This window comes from Hypomesus transpacificus, unplaced genomic scaffold (assembly GCF_021917145.1).
Source record: "Hypomesus transpacificus isolate Combined female unplaced genomic scaffold, fHypTra1 scaffold_184, whole genome shotgun sequence".
Lineage (NCBI taxonomy): Eukaryota > Metazoa > Chordata > Actinopteri > Osmeriformes > Osmeridae > Hypomesus > Hypomesus transpacificus.
The window spans coordinates 205,186-218,751 of record NW_025813733.1 but is presented as its reverse complement, the minus strand read 5'-3'; the positions used below and the strand labels follow the sequence as shown (position 1 = coordinate 218,751).

General features: G+C 49.5%; 1 protein-coding gene across 1 annotated transcript; it reads right to left on the bottom strand.

The window, feature by feature from the left end:
- Positions 1 to 868: 868 nt before the first annotated feature.
- On the bottom strand, positions 869 to 1,274 carry LOC124489175 (inactive protein tyrosine kinase pTKL-like; the record flags this gene model as incomplete). Its single annotated transcript, XM_047051859.1, is given in 3 exon segments — positions 869 to 877; positions 879 to 986; positions 1,227 to 1,274. Coding segments are annotated over 3 exon segments (165 nt in total), but the record flags the coding sequence as incomplete, so codon positions are not given.
- Positions 1,275 to 13,566: the final 12,292 nt, after the last annotated feature.

Genomic DNA, 13,566 nt, shown 5'->3' with positions numbered 1-13,566 from the left:
CTGACCTCCACAGCTGTGCTGGGGAGAGACTGCCTGGGATGTGGTGATCTGTTCGTGGGTGTGGACGGAGGAGCAGGTGCCCTGGGGATGGAGGCTGCTGGGGAGTTTGCTCTGCCGGATGTTGGGCCTGAGTTTGGGCCTGGGCTGGCTGATGGTGGCACGCCTGACCCAGGTAAGGAGACAGAACCAGGCAGATGGGACTTATGGTGAAGTGGAGCAGCTGGTACAACAGACTCAGATGATGAGGATGGAGGTGACAGTGACACAGAGAATGGAAATATTAAAGGTGATGGTGATGATGGTGGTGATGATGAAGGTGATGATGATGATGATGGTGGTGATGATGATGATAACGGTGATGATGATAACGATGATGGTGATGATGAAGGTGATGATGATGATGATGGTGGTGATGATGATGATAACGGTGATGATGATAACGATGATGGTGATGATGAAGGTGATGGTGATGGTGATGATGATAACGGTGATGGTGATGATAACGGTGATGGTGATGGTGATAATGATAACGGTGATGGTGATGATAACGGTGATGAAGGTGATGATGATAACGGTGATGGTGATAACGGTGATGGTGATGATGAAGGTGATGGTGATGGTGATGATGATAACGGTGATGGTGATGATAACGGTGATGGTGATGGTGATGATGATAACGGTGATGGTGATGGTGAAGGTGATGGTGATGGTAACGGTGATGGTGATGATGATAGCGGTGATGGTGATGATGAAGGTGATGGTGATGGTGATGATAACGGTGATGGTGATGATGATAACGGTGATGGTGATGATAACGGTGATGGTGATGGTGATGATGATAACGGTGATGGTGATGATGAAGGTGATGGTGATGGTGATGATGATAACGGTGATGGTGATGATGAAGGTGATGATGATGATGATGGTGGTGATGATGATGATAACGGTGATGATGATAACGATGATGGTGATGATGAAGGTGATGGTGATGGTGATGATGATAACGGTGATGGTGATGATAACGATGATGGTGATGGTGATAATGATAACGGTGATGGTGATGATAACGATGATGAAGGTGATGATGATAACGGTGATGGTGATAACGGTGATGGTGATGATGAAGGTGATGGTGATGGTGATGATGATAACGGTGATGGTGATGATAACGGTGATGGTGATGGTGATGATGATAACGGTGATGGTGATGGTGAAGGTGATGGTGATGGTGATGATAACGGTGATGGTGATGATGATAACGGTGATGGTGATGATGAAGGTGATGGTGATGGTGATGATAACGGTGATGGTGATGATGATAACGGTGATGGTGATGATAACGGTGATGGTGATGGTGATGATGATAACGGTGATGGTGATGATGAAGGTGATGGTGATGGTGATGATGATGACGGTGATGGTGATGATGAAGGTGATGATGATGATGATGGTGGTGATGATGATGATAACGGTGATGATGATAACGATGATGGTGATGATGAAGGTGATGGTGATGATGATAACGGTGATGGTGATGATAACGATGATGGTGATGGTGATAATGATAACGGTGATGGTGATGATAACGGTGATGAAGGTGATGATGATAACGGTGATGGTGATAACGGTGATGGTGATGATGAAGGTGATGGTGATGATGATAACGGTGATGGTGATGATAACGGTGATGGTGATGGTGATGATGATAACGGTGATGGTGATGGTGATGATAACGGTGATGGTGATGATGATAACGGTGATGGTGATGATGAAGGTGATGGTGATGGTGATGATAACGGTGATGGTGATGATGATAACGGTGATGGTGATGATAACGGTGATGGTGATGGTGATGATGATAACGGTGATGGTGATGATGAAGGTGATGGTGATGGTGATGATGATAACGGTGATGGTGACGATGAAGGTGATGGTGATGATGATGGTGATGATAACGATGAACTCCAGTATCCACTCCTCAGTGAAGCAGATGACCTGGTCCAGGAGTCGTGATGAAGCATGCTGAGAGCCAAACCTGAGCTGGTGGGCAGCTTGCCTCTAGACTCACTCGCTGAGGAAGCAGAGGAGGACGAAGGCCACATCTCCCTGCCCTGGCTGGGAGCATCTGAAGGCCATTGGCTGGTCTGGTTGTCCCGGGTGATCATGGTCGAGGCCCGTGATTGGGCGAGGCCGAGCGGCTGGTTTGCGTCGCCCACCAGACGGGTGATGAAAGATGAGAACGCCGGCTGGCCTCTAATCCCCGCCCTGTCAGAGGCAACCCTGCCACGCGATTGGGCAACTGAGAGAGGACCCTCCTCCTCCAGCGACTGGCCGGCCAATGGGTAGGTGGGGTGGGCGGAGACTGGAGATAGAGAGGAGGAGCCAGAGGCATCAAAGGGGGTTTCATCTGAAACAGACCAGAGGGAGACCAAGGGGTTAATGCTGACATTCTCGCAGAAGGAAAGCCAATCAGGAAGTATACAAAAATATGAATAAAATTACATGGAAAAAAATTCAATTTTGAAAAAATTCATTCAAATAGTTTTTTTCTGTCGTGTTGGCTGGGCTTTTCAAAAATGAGTTCTTTGAAGAGAAAACTGCAATCAGGGACCTGGTTCTCCAGAATTCAGCAGGAACGCACAAATCTTTTCATCATCTGAAAGGAGAGGTTGACAATGCCCCCCGGCCTCAAGAACACATTTTATCGCTGAATGGCTCGCATTGAGTCAGGATAAAAGTTAAACAGTAGCACGCTTAACTTGCACAACCACATGTCTAAAGTAGCAAACAAACGTTCATGTACAAATGGCAATAAATGTATAAAACAGGAGCCATTCTTTAATGTTAAACAGAAGTCTTTCAGAAACCAGAACAATATGCATTAGTTGTGCAGGATAAAAGTCGCCTTCAAGAGAGACGACATCTAACAAAGCATTTAAGATTGATGCTTCAGCGCTAAACGACCTCGCAAACAAAGATCACCTTGACAGAGAACATTGGGGAGAGGGAGGTGAAGAGGAAGAGGGGGGGAGCAGGACAGGCAGAAAGAGAAAATGAGAGAGAGAGATAGAGAGGGGGGAGTGTGAGAGAGTTTACTTCTCCTCCTCTCCACCTCTCCTCTTTACCTCATCTCTCCTGTACTCTCCTCTCTCCCTCTCCTCCCATCCACTCTGTTTTTCTCTCCTCTTTCCTCTCACCTCACCTCACCTCTCCTCCTCTCTCCTCTCCTCACCTTTCCTTTCCTCCCATCTCCTCCCCTCTCCTCTCCTCCCATTTCCTATCCTCCCCTCTCCTCTCCTTCCATCTCCTCCCCTCTCCTCTCCTCCTCTCTCCCCTCTCCTCCCCTCTCCTCCTCACCTCACCTCACCTCACCTCACCTCACCTCACCTCACCTCACCTCACCTCACCTCACCTCACCTCACCTCACCTCACCTCCTCTCCTCTCCTCTCCTCTCCTCCTTTCCTCCCCCTCCCCTCCCCTCCCCTCCCCTCCCCTCCCCTCCCCTCCCCTCCCCCTCCCCTCCCCTCACCTCACCTCACCTCTCCTCACCTCTCCTCCCCTCACCTCTCCTCCTCCCCTCTCCTCGCCTCTCCTCTCCTTTCCATTCTCAGCACGTCATTCTCACATCCATCTGGGGCTGCTTTTATTCATTTATACAGATTTGCAAGCCTGTCACATATCCTGCCACACACACTCTCTCTCTCTCACACACATATCCTGCTGCCTCTAAGTGTTTCTGCTGCTGAGGTAAATCAGACAAACACACACTCACATACACACACACACACACAGAGACACTCTGACACACACACACAGGCCCTAGAGAGTACAGGAGACAGAGACTTCCAGTTAAGAATCAGGCATTAACGCCTGAGGTTTTTGTGGCCTAATTTCAAGATAGGAGTTTGATGCAATGCAATACCTCTGGACCAGCCTTCAAACAGACAATACTAACCTTCTAGTCTCCTGTACAACCTCAAACAACCACAGAACCTGACTAGCATGGCAGCATTCTGGGCTCCCAATCACCCCCCCGATTACCCTTGGGCTTGGCTTCCCATGACAGTCTGTTCATCAAAGAAAAGTCCTGTGGACATGAGTTATTTTTCCCATATTAGCCAAGCGTTTAATGGAAACTGCAATGGGATATCATAACCATCCATATACTGAGGGGAATGATAACATGCAGGGACACCCACTTGTTCTCTACCCTCCCTTTAAGGTCAACAGCAGCTATTTCACAAATGTTCTCCTTGTAATTGGGTTTGAGAAAAACTCATATGTGCTCTATGTTATGGCTAGGAACAAGGCCTGGTAAACTATTAAAAAGCAAAAAAGCAATTGCTTCAAAAATAGTTTTTGTTGTACCTCACTCATGAGAAGTAATTGCTTATCTGAAGAGATCATTTAAAAGCTTCAATAGTGGATTTGCTGTTTTATCAATCTAACCTTTCATCAGTTAGTCACAAATAGAGAAAACATAGTTCCCAGATACTGTACAGTAACAGAGCTCAGTTACATATTTCTGTGTTATCTTACACACACTCTGATTGAAGACTTTAATTCAGTGAGATCAGAGAGGACTTCCTGTACTGTCCCCCCACCCCCCACTGGGCGTCCCCATAGCAACGTGAGAATGGGTGTGCAGGATGGGGGCCGTCATGGGCCGAGGTGACACATCTACCTGCAGTTCACCACCTGCTCTGAGAGGACAACATATGGGACTGGGAGGGGAGGGGAGGGGAGGGGAGGGGAGGGGAGGGGAGGGGAGGGGAGGGGAGAGGGAGGGGAGAGGAGAGGAGAGGAGAGGAGAGGAGAGGAGAGGAGAGGAGAGGAGAGGAGAGGAGAGGAGAGGAGAGGAGAGGAGAGGAGAGGAGAGGAGAGGAGAGGAGAGGAGAGGAGTTTAAGGTGAGATAGAAGACAGCTTCCCCAGAGCAGAGCGGCCTCTGCTCTGGGGAGACCCTGTGTGCCATGAACGCTGACCATGCAGCACCAGGAAACTCTGGATGGATCGATGTGGATAGTGATATATGTGTAGCATTACCCTGAAGCCCACAGGATCTGCAGTGATGGCAGCTTCCTGTCAGTCCACGCAGGCTAAAGCAATCACTATGGTGCCTTCGGGTTTGTTTGTGATCAAAGCAGAGGTAACAGTTCTCTATCAGAGCCCAGATATTAAAGTGAGGAGTCGTGGTGTGAAGCAGTGACTGCAGGGATGAGAGGCTGGCTTACACGTTGGCCTCTCTCTCTCTCTCCTCGATGTCTCTCTCTCTCTTCCTCTCTCTCTCTCCTTTTATTTTTTTGTGATCCCCAGCCCTCTCTGGGCTTTACTTCATATCCAGCACACACACACACACACACCCACCCACACACACACACACACATCCACACCCACTAATCCCAGACCTCTGCAGTCTATGTTTTCCTGTCAGCAGCCAGGGCTCTCCAGGCTGCCTGGCTGGGCCCCAGACGTGACACCTGCAGCCCCACGGCTGGGGCCTCTCTCTCTCACACACACACACACACACAGGTGTGAGGAGGTGACTGCTGAGGTGACCAGACAGCTGGGGGGCAGGAAGTCACACACTGACCGTCCAGTTCATGTTCACCACACTGACCATGTGGTCCTGTAGTGATGACACTACTGTGCTCACACAGCACACACCTTTATCCAAAGCAATGTACAGGGGGGATTTGAACCTACCACCACTGAATCTGCAGTTAATTGCTTTACCACTAAGCTCTACCCATCTGACGTTGTTGCCAACTGACTGATGTCCTGTTGTCATCTGCTGGCTTCCATGTTGTCACACCACAGGATGTCACACAAGGAACACAGTAACCGTGGCGACATCAACACCTCAGCAGGAGAAGCTGCTGCAAGCCATACCCCCGCCTGAAGGGCAGCCAAGCCCATTGGAGCACCAGCACTGCAGGCCTGCATAGCTCCTCCCACTGAGAGGAGAGATCCATCTACTGTCCTGCATAGCTCCACCCACTGAGAGAAGAGATCCATCTACTGGCCTGCATAGCTCCTCCCACTGAGAGGAGAGATCCATCTACTGGCCTGCATAGCTCCTCCCACTGAGAGGAGAGATCCATCTGCTGGCCTGCATAGCTCCACCCACTGAGAGGAGAGATCCATCTACTGGCCTGCATAGCTCCTCCCACTGAGAGGAGAGATCCATCTACTGGCCTGCATAGCTCCACCCACTGAGAGGAGAGATCCATCTAGAGGCCTGCATAGCTCCTCCCACTGAGAGGAGAGATCCATCTAGAGGCCTGCATAGCTCCTCCCACTGAGAGGAGAGATCCATCTAGAGGCCTGCATAGCTCTTCCCACTGAGAGGAGAGATCCATCTACTGACCTGCATAGCTCCACCCACTGAGAGGAGAGATCCATCTACTGGCCTGCATAGCTCCACCCACTGAGAGGAAAGATCCATCTCTCCCGTCTGGAATCTTCTGGAGCAGTTCATTTGTTCACTCATTCATGCATTCACTCATTCATTCATGCAGTCATTCATACACTAATTCATACAATCACTCGTTCATGCATTCACACATTCATTCACAAATTAATTCACTCATTTATGCATTCACACATTCATGCATTCATTCACTAATTCATGCATTTATTCACTAATTAATTCATGCATTCACTAATTCATTCATGCATTCATTCACTAATTCATTCATGCATTCATTCACTAATTCATTCATGCATTCACTAATTCATTCATGCATTCATTCACTTATTCATTCATGCATTCATTCACTAATTCAATAATTCAGTCATTAATTAATTCACTTATTCATTCACGATTCATTCACGAATTCATTCATGCATTCATTCACTCATTCATTAATCTATTCATTCCTTCAGGGGAGTGTATAGCTTAGTAGTAGACCATAAAAAACGAAGTATACATTATTACGGGATAACTGTTTTGTGTACCATCTGTACTGTGTTGTGTTGTGTGTACCATCTGTACTGTGTTGTGTGTACCATCTGTACTGTGTTGTGTTGTGTGTACCATCTGTACTGTGTTGTGTTGTGTGTACCATCTGTACTGTGTTGTGTTGTGTGTACCATCTGTACTGTGTTAGCTGGCCAGTGTGTTGGGGATCATCATATCTACCAACATCTGCCTCTCTCTGTAACACAACAAAAAATTTCCAGACGTGTAATGAGACTTTCCATGAAGACTTCATCCCTGTTATTGACATGCTCAGTGATGTCATGGGCATCAGGCTGGTGTCCACAGATCAACCCTGGAGAAGGGGATGAACAGGACAAATCCTCCACAGATATCTGTCTGTCAAACACTGGCAGACAGAAGCTGACAGAATCTAAGCTCTGACTCTCTCACTTTCTGTTTCTCTGTCTGGTCCCGTCTCTCTACCCCCCACCCCCCACCCCCACCCCCTCTCCCCCCCCCCCTCCCCCTCCCCCCCCTCCCCCTCCCCCTCCCCCTCCCCCTCCCCCTCCCCCTCCCCCTCCCCCTCTCCCTCTCCATGTTCCCCTGCCTGGCTCCTTTCCTTGTGGCATCACACATGCTTCCCGCTTGGCTCGTCCTCTCAACAGAAGCTCCTGGTCTCACATGGAAGGGGAGGCAGGGAGAGGAGGGGTGAGGCAGGGGAACGTTTGGGGGCATTTGCTGTCTCCCTCCCTCTCCCCCCCTCCTCCCCCCACACCTCCCAGCCGGCCTCTAGTGAGGAACGCCTGCCAAACAAACTCATTGATTTATGAGTCCTGCCACTGTATGCAAATGCAGCAAATGAAGCACACAGTGCTGCCCACTCAATAAAATCAAACTGCCCCATGCCCCAGGGTTAAACACAAAGGTTTGGGGGCCCACTGCCAACTTAAAGAGATCCATATTTCAGTCCCTCCCACAACAACACCAGAGACGAGTAGGGAGCAGTGCCACATCACTGCAGCTCCATGCCGTGTCTCCAGAAACGTTCAACTCCTGAAGCTAAATGATTCCCCTGAAGCTAAGTGATTCCCTCTCTTAATTCCACTTACACCTCGTTAGAGGGGTGATCAAAAATGGCTTAAGCCACCCTTGTTAAAAGCTGTCCTCTAATTGTTCACAATTGATCCAAAAAAGTCCTTTAAGCATTGCTTGTTCCTCAGTGCTGACTAGGGGGGTAAGCTTTCCACACCACTGGGCTTGCTGCTCACAGCCTTGAAAACAAACTGAAACTTTCAAACAGCTATTTAGTAAAACACACTAGGGTCTCGCAATGTTTTGAAAGTCTGAAGTTTAAAGAAACACACACACACACACACCCACACCCATCGGCCCTCTCTGCCAGGGTGTGTCCATGGGGCTGCAGGATGATCACTCACACACTCACTCACACACACACACACACTCACACACATACAGGTGGAACAGATATAACAACATCTTGTCTGTCAGTCAATCAGGTACTGAGTGAAACATAGATGCCTTACACAAACGACTGCTTAACTTTGCATAATTACTACAGGAGAATAATGAGTGTCAGAATGAGCTTCCTTCTACTGAGAGAAGAGGGATATTCTTCCAGAGTAAACACAGAGATGGCAACATGCTCATGAAGGAGCAGCTTCAATACTGGAACAGAACATGAATAAAGGGAGGGAAGAGGGGAGGGGGGGGATGGATGAAGGGGGGATGGAGGGGTGAGATAGAGGGATACTGTGAAGAGGTTGAGGTTCCAAGCTCAGCATGTGTCGTGTCGTCATATGTGAAGGTCGTGACAAGGTCGTGTTTTCACATCTGAAGGTCACGTCCCCTGTTGCTCCCATCATCACCTCAGCAAGGGACACAATTCATCCACATGCACGTTTGTGTGTGTGTGTGAGTATGTATGTGTGTATGTATGTGTGAGTGTGTATGTATCTGTGTGTGAGCGTGTGTCTTTCTCTAACATCGAATGCTCACCAGCATGAGCCACCAGCTTTAAACTTCTCATTCATCCACCAACCTGCTGTGATTCACTCAGAAAGACTGAAACGTTTTCATTGGGAGAAGTCAAGAGTTTCACCAGGGTCATTAGCTGGAAATTCCTTCTTGACGGTTTTTATCTAATTATTTTGGGCCAGGGGGGAGGACCAGGGGGGAGGGCCAGGGGGGAGGGCCAGGGGGAGGGCCAGGGGGAGGGCCAGGGGGGAGGGCCAGGGGGGAGGGCCAGGGGGAGGGCCAGGGGGGAGGGCCACGGATAGGGCCAGGGGGGAGGACCAGGGGGGAGGACCAGGGGGGAGGGCCAGGGGGAGGGCCAGGGGTAGGGCCAGGGGGGAGGGCCAGGGGGAGGGCCAGGGGGAGGGCCAGGGGGGAGGACCAGGGGGAGGGCCAGGGGGGAGGGCCAGGGGGGAGGGCCAGGGGGGAGGACCAGGGGGAGGGCCAGGGGGGAGGGCCAGGGGGGAGGGCCAGGGGGAGGGCCAGGGGGGAGGACCAGGGGGGAGGGCCAGGGGGGAGGGCCAGGGGGGAGGGCCAGGGGGAGGGCCAGGGGGGAGGACCAGGGGGAGGGCCAGGGGGGAGGGCCAGGGGGGAGGGCCAGGGGGAGGGCCAGGGGGGAGGGCCAGGGGGGAGGGCCAGGGGGAGGGCCAGGGGGGAGGGCCAGGGGGAGGGCCAGGGGGGAGGGCCAGGGGGAGGGCCAGGGGGAGGGCCAGGGGGGAGGGCCAGGGGGAGGGCCAGGGGGAGGGCCAGGGGGGAGCTGAGAGATGCAGCCAGACGATCGATAGGTCGCCTGGGGTCAGTGTCTGGTCACAGCCGTGTGACAGACCACATCTAGTGGTCTGATGGAAGAACCAGACTCAGCTAGGAGCTCTGGGGAGAGAGTGCACTGTGTGTGTGTGTGTGTGTGTGTGTGCGTGTGTGTGTGTGTGTGTGTGTGTGTGTGTGTGTGTGTGTGTGAGAGATCCAGAGAGAGAGGGGGGGGAGAGGGAGAGAGAAAAAAAAGTAGAGAGATAGAAACAGAAAGAGACCAAGAGAGTGGGATGGAGAGAGACAGAGAGAGGGATGGAGAGAGACAGAGAGTGGGATGGAGAGAGACAGAGAGAGGGATGGAGAGAGACAGAGAGATGGATGGAGAGAGACAGAGAGTGGGATGGAGAGAGACAGAGAGAGAGTGGGATGGAGAGAGACAGAGAGAGAGTGAGAGGAGTAGAAATAAAAAGGGGAGAAATAAAGAGGTAGCTAACTGAGAAGGCGGACCTCTGGAGGCTGGGGGTCTCCTGATTGGCTCCCCAGAAGAGGGGAGCGGAGGGAGGGTGTGTGTGAGGGTGTGTGACCCTGAGGGCCAATTACGAAGTTCTATTATTGTGTTATCTCAATTCCTGTCTCTATTAGCTCTAGTGTGTTTAGTTGTTTGATCTTAGCATGGTCAAACCTGCAGACCAACTAGCACCACCATGATACACACATACACACTCATGTTCACAAACACGCACACACACAGTCAGCTCTCGCTCACACGCACAAACACAGGTCTAGACATCATGGTCATCAGCCTGCTGGTTGATATATAACTGTTCTAAGGCTGTGAAGAGACACACACACACACACACACAGCTCAAACAAAATACACACAGACTGTTTGCGCTGACGTTGTACATCTGTTCAAAATAATCAATTCAATTCTGACAGTGTGATCATTTCATATTACCTGTGCTTTGCACAGTATCGTCGAGTGACGTCTGCCATGCGTGACAAATGGATGTTAACAGGTTCTGTGGTTCTCAGCCTGGGTTCTGTACCTGCAGCCTGATGGATCAGAAAACCCCTCTCAGTCTGGGTTCTGTACCTCCGGCCTGATGAATCAGAGAACCCTCTCAGCCTGGGTTCTGTACCAGCAGCCTGATGGATCAGAGAACCCTCTCAGCCTGGGTTCTGTACCTCCGGCCTGATGAATCAGAGAACCCTCTCAGCCTGGGTTCTGTACCTGCAGCCTGATGGATCAGAGAACCCTCTCAGCCTGGGTTCTGTACCTGCAGCCTGATGGATCAGAGAACCCTCTCAGCCTGGGTTCGTGAGCTCCTTCAGCTCCTCAGCAGGATGAGACGGGACGACCCACCTGAATGATTTATCATGTTTAATATTAAACTGTCCGTCTTGCTTAATGTGTGGTCCCATTAGTCAGCCATGACGGGGGTTCACCGGGGTTCACGGGTGTGTGTGTGTGTGTGTGTGTGTGTGTGTGTATGTGTGTGTGTGTATGTGTGTGTGTGTGTGTGTATGTGTGTGTGTGTACGTGTGTGTGTGTGTATGTGTGTGTATGTGTGTGTGTGTCTATCTCTCCTTAGCCCTGAGGAAGGTGGACACACACACTTTAACACCCAGCAGGAGGCCACTTCAAGTCTCATGTTCATGACAGAAAATTGAACATTCATCTCCGGCGCTTCTTGACTTGAGGGTGCAAAATCATAAGCCACTCCGGTCAAGCTTCATATCACATCAAAGCTAAATTCACCGTGAGAAGCAAGGTGATTCCTTTCTGGCGTATTTCATTGGTCCGTTCGCCCACAGTCTGACCAATGAGAAAGCAGGTCTGGCTGTTGCCGAGGAGGAGTCGGAGACTCAGCCCCACCCCGTAAACGCCACAGCAGGACTGACCCTTCATTGACCCTGTCAGGCTGCAAGCATGGACACAGCTACCTCTATTGACTTGCAATCCATCCTCTCCTTCTCTATCTCTCTCTCCATTCCTCTGCACTATCAGCGACCATTCTCTCCTTCTCACTCTCTCTCTCTCCATCAGCGACTCATTTACCTGATGGGGTTCTGAGCTTCATCACTGCATGTCAGACTGGCCTTGGTGGTGACCTGCATGACTGAGTGTGTGTGTATGTATTGCTGAAAGTTGTGTGTGAGTGTGTGTGAGAGACTTTGTGTGTCTGGATCACTGTGTTGGAGTTATTTCGCTCTAAGTAATGAAACTCCAGCATGCGACAGGGTTATCCACGTGTTCTACAGCTCAGAGTTCTACAGCTCAGAGTTCTACAGCTTAGAGTTCTACAGCTCCGAGTTCTACAGCCCAGAGTTCTACAGCCCATTTCTTTCTCTTACACACACACGTACCGCCATCCCCTTCCAGTAATACAAGTCAGTAAAGACACCAGTAAAGATGTCACCAGCAAATCCAGCACTAATCCCTCTCTGTTCCTGAGGACGAGTTCTCTCTGCAGCGTCGGTGCTGCTTCACACCAGAGTCTCACAAACACTACTGGGTTTCACTTGATCTGCCTCTATGAGTAATAGCTGAATCTTCTCCTCAGAAAGATCATTCCCAGCCCCTTCTCTCCAGAGGCCTGCTGCAGTGGAAGCTTTAGGGGCACCATGAAGGAAGTCTTTGCTCCTATCTGCTTGCTTCTGTCTTATGGAGGTTGTGAGAGAAATCCCACGCTTCAAAGTTGGTTGTTGTTGTTCTGATCACCTGGGAAACCCCGCCCTCTGTGGCCATCGCCATGGCTACTGAGACAGTACAAGATACTACAACCATACTACCCTTATATTTACAGTACAGCACAGTACTACTATCATATATTACACTATACTAATATACCATATTGCACAGCACTGCCTGTCTTTTAGTTTCGTCAGCAGTTTCAGGTACTTATGCAACGATCCAGTTAGCAGTTTCAGGTACTTCAGGTACTTATGCAACGATCCAGGTACCATATCAGAGTGTAAATCAGATACTGCTGTGTTATACATGTATGCAAAACATATCGATAAAAGTTATAGACGTGAGGCGAATTCCAACGTGCTATTTCCTGCACCGTTGGTCTGCATATGAGACAACAGAAAGTGGATATTTTCGCATTTTGATGCAAGTTCAGCTTTCAAGCTAACAAGCATGCATGCGTGTGAATAACGAAGGCTAATTTGATGGATTAATTCCTGTGTAAATGAAATCATGGCCCATGAAAATGGCTCTGAGCAGTTTTCAGGGGATGACACGGAGGGAGCTGAGGCAGGGGACTTAAAGGGGCAGTCACGGGAACATAAACCCTACTAATCTACTACTAGACAAACACACACGGGCACCTAAACATCCAAATACACACAAGTAGACTAACACACAGTCAGAGATGAAGTACAAATACTTTGTTAATGTACTTAAGTAGACTTTTCAGGTATCAGTACTTGACTTCACAATTTATATTTCTGGTAACTTTTTACTTTCACTCATTTTTTACACAAATATCTGTAGGCTACTTTCTAATTCTTACATTTTCAAGCCAGGCTTGTTAAGTTTTAATTTGTATTTGGTGGCATGATCTCTCTCCTCTCCTTTCACTGTGTGTGTGGAAAGAAAGTCAAACTAAACACTGAATATTTTCGAAAAGGGTTCTTTTTTTTTTACAAAACATACCAACTTTTTTGGGGTCAAAAAGGGTTTGTGTGTATGTGTGTGGAAAAAAGTTTAAATAAAAGCTACGTTATGGATGAGACAGAGGGAGTTAGCGATGTCGACACGACTGAGAATAGAGACATTCCTGAACACCCATGGCCACATGAGGCAGATGTTCTGAAATGTCTGTGTCAAAAAGGATTTCTGGTGAATGT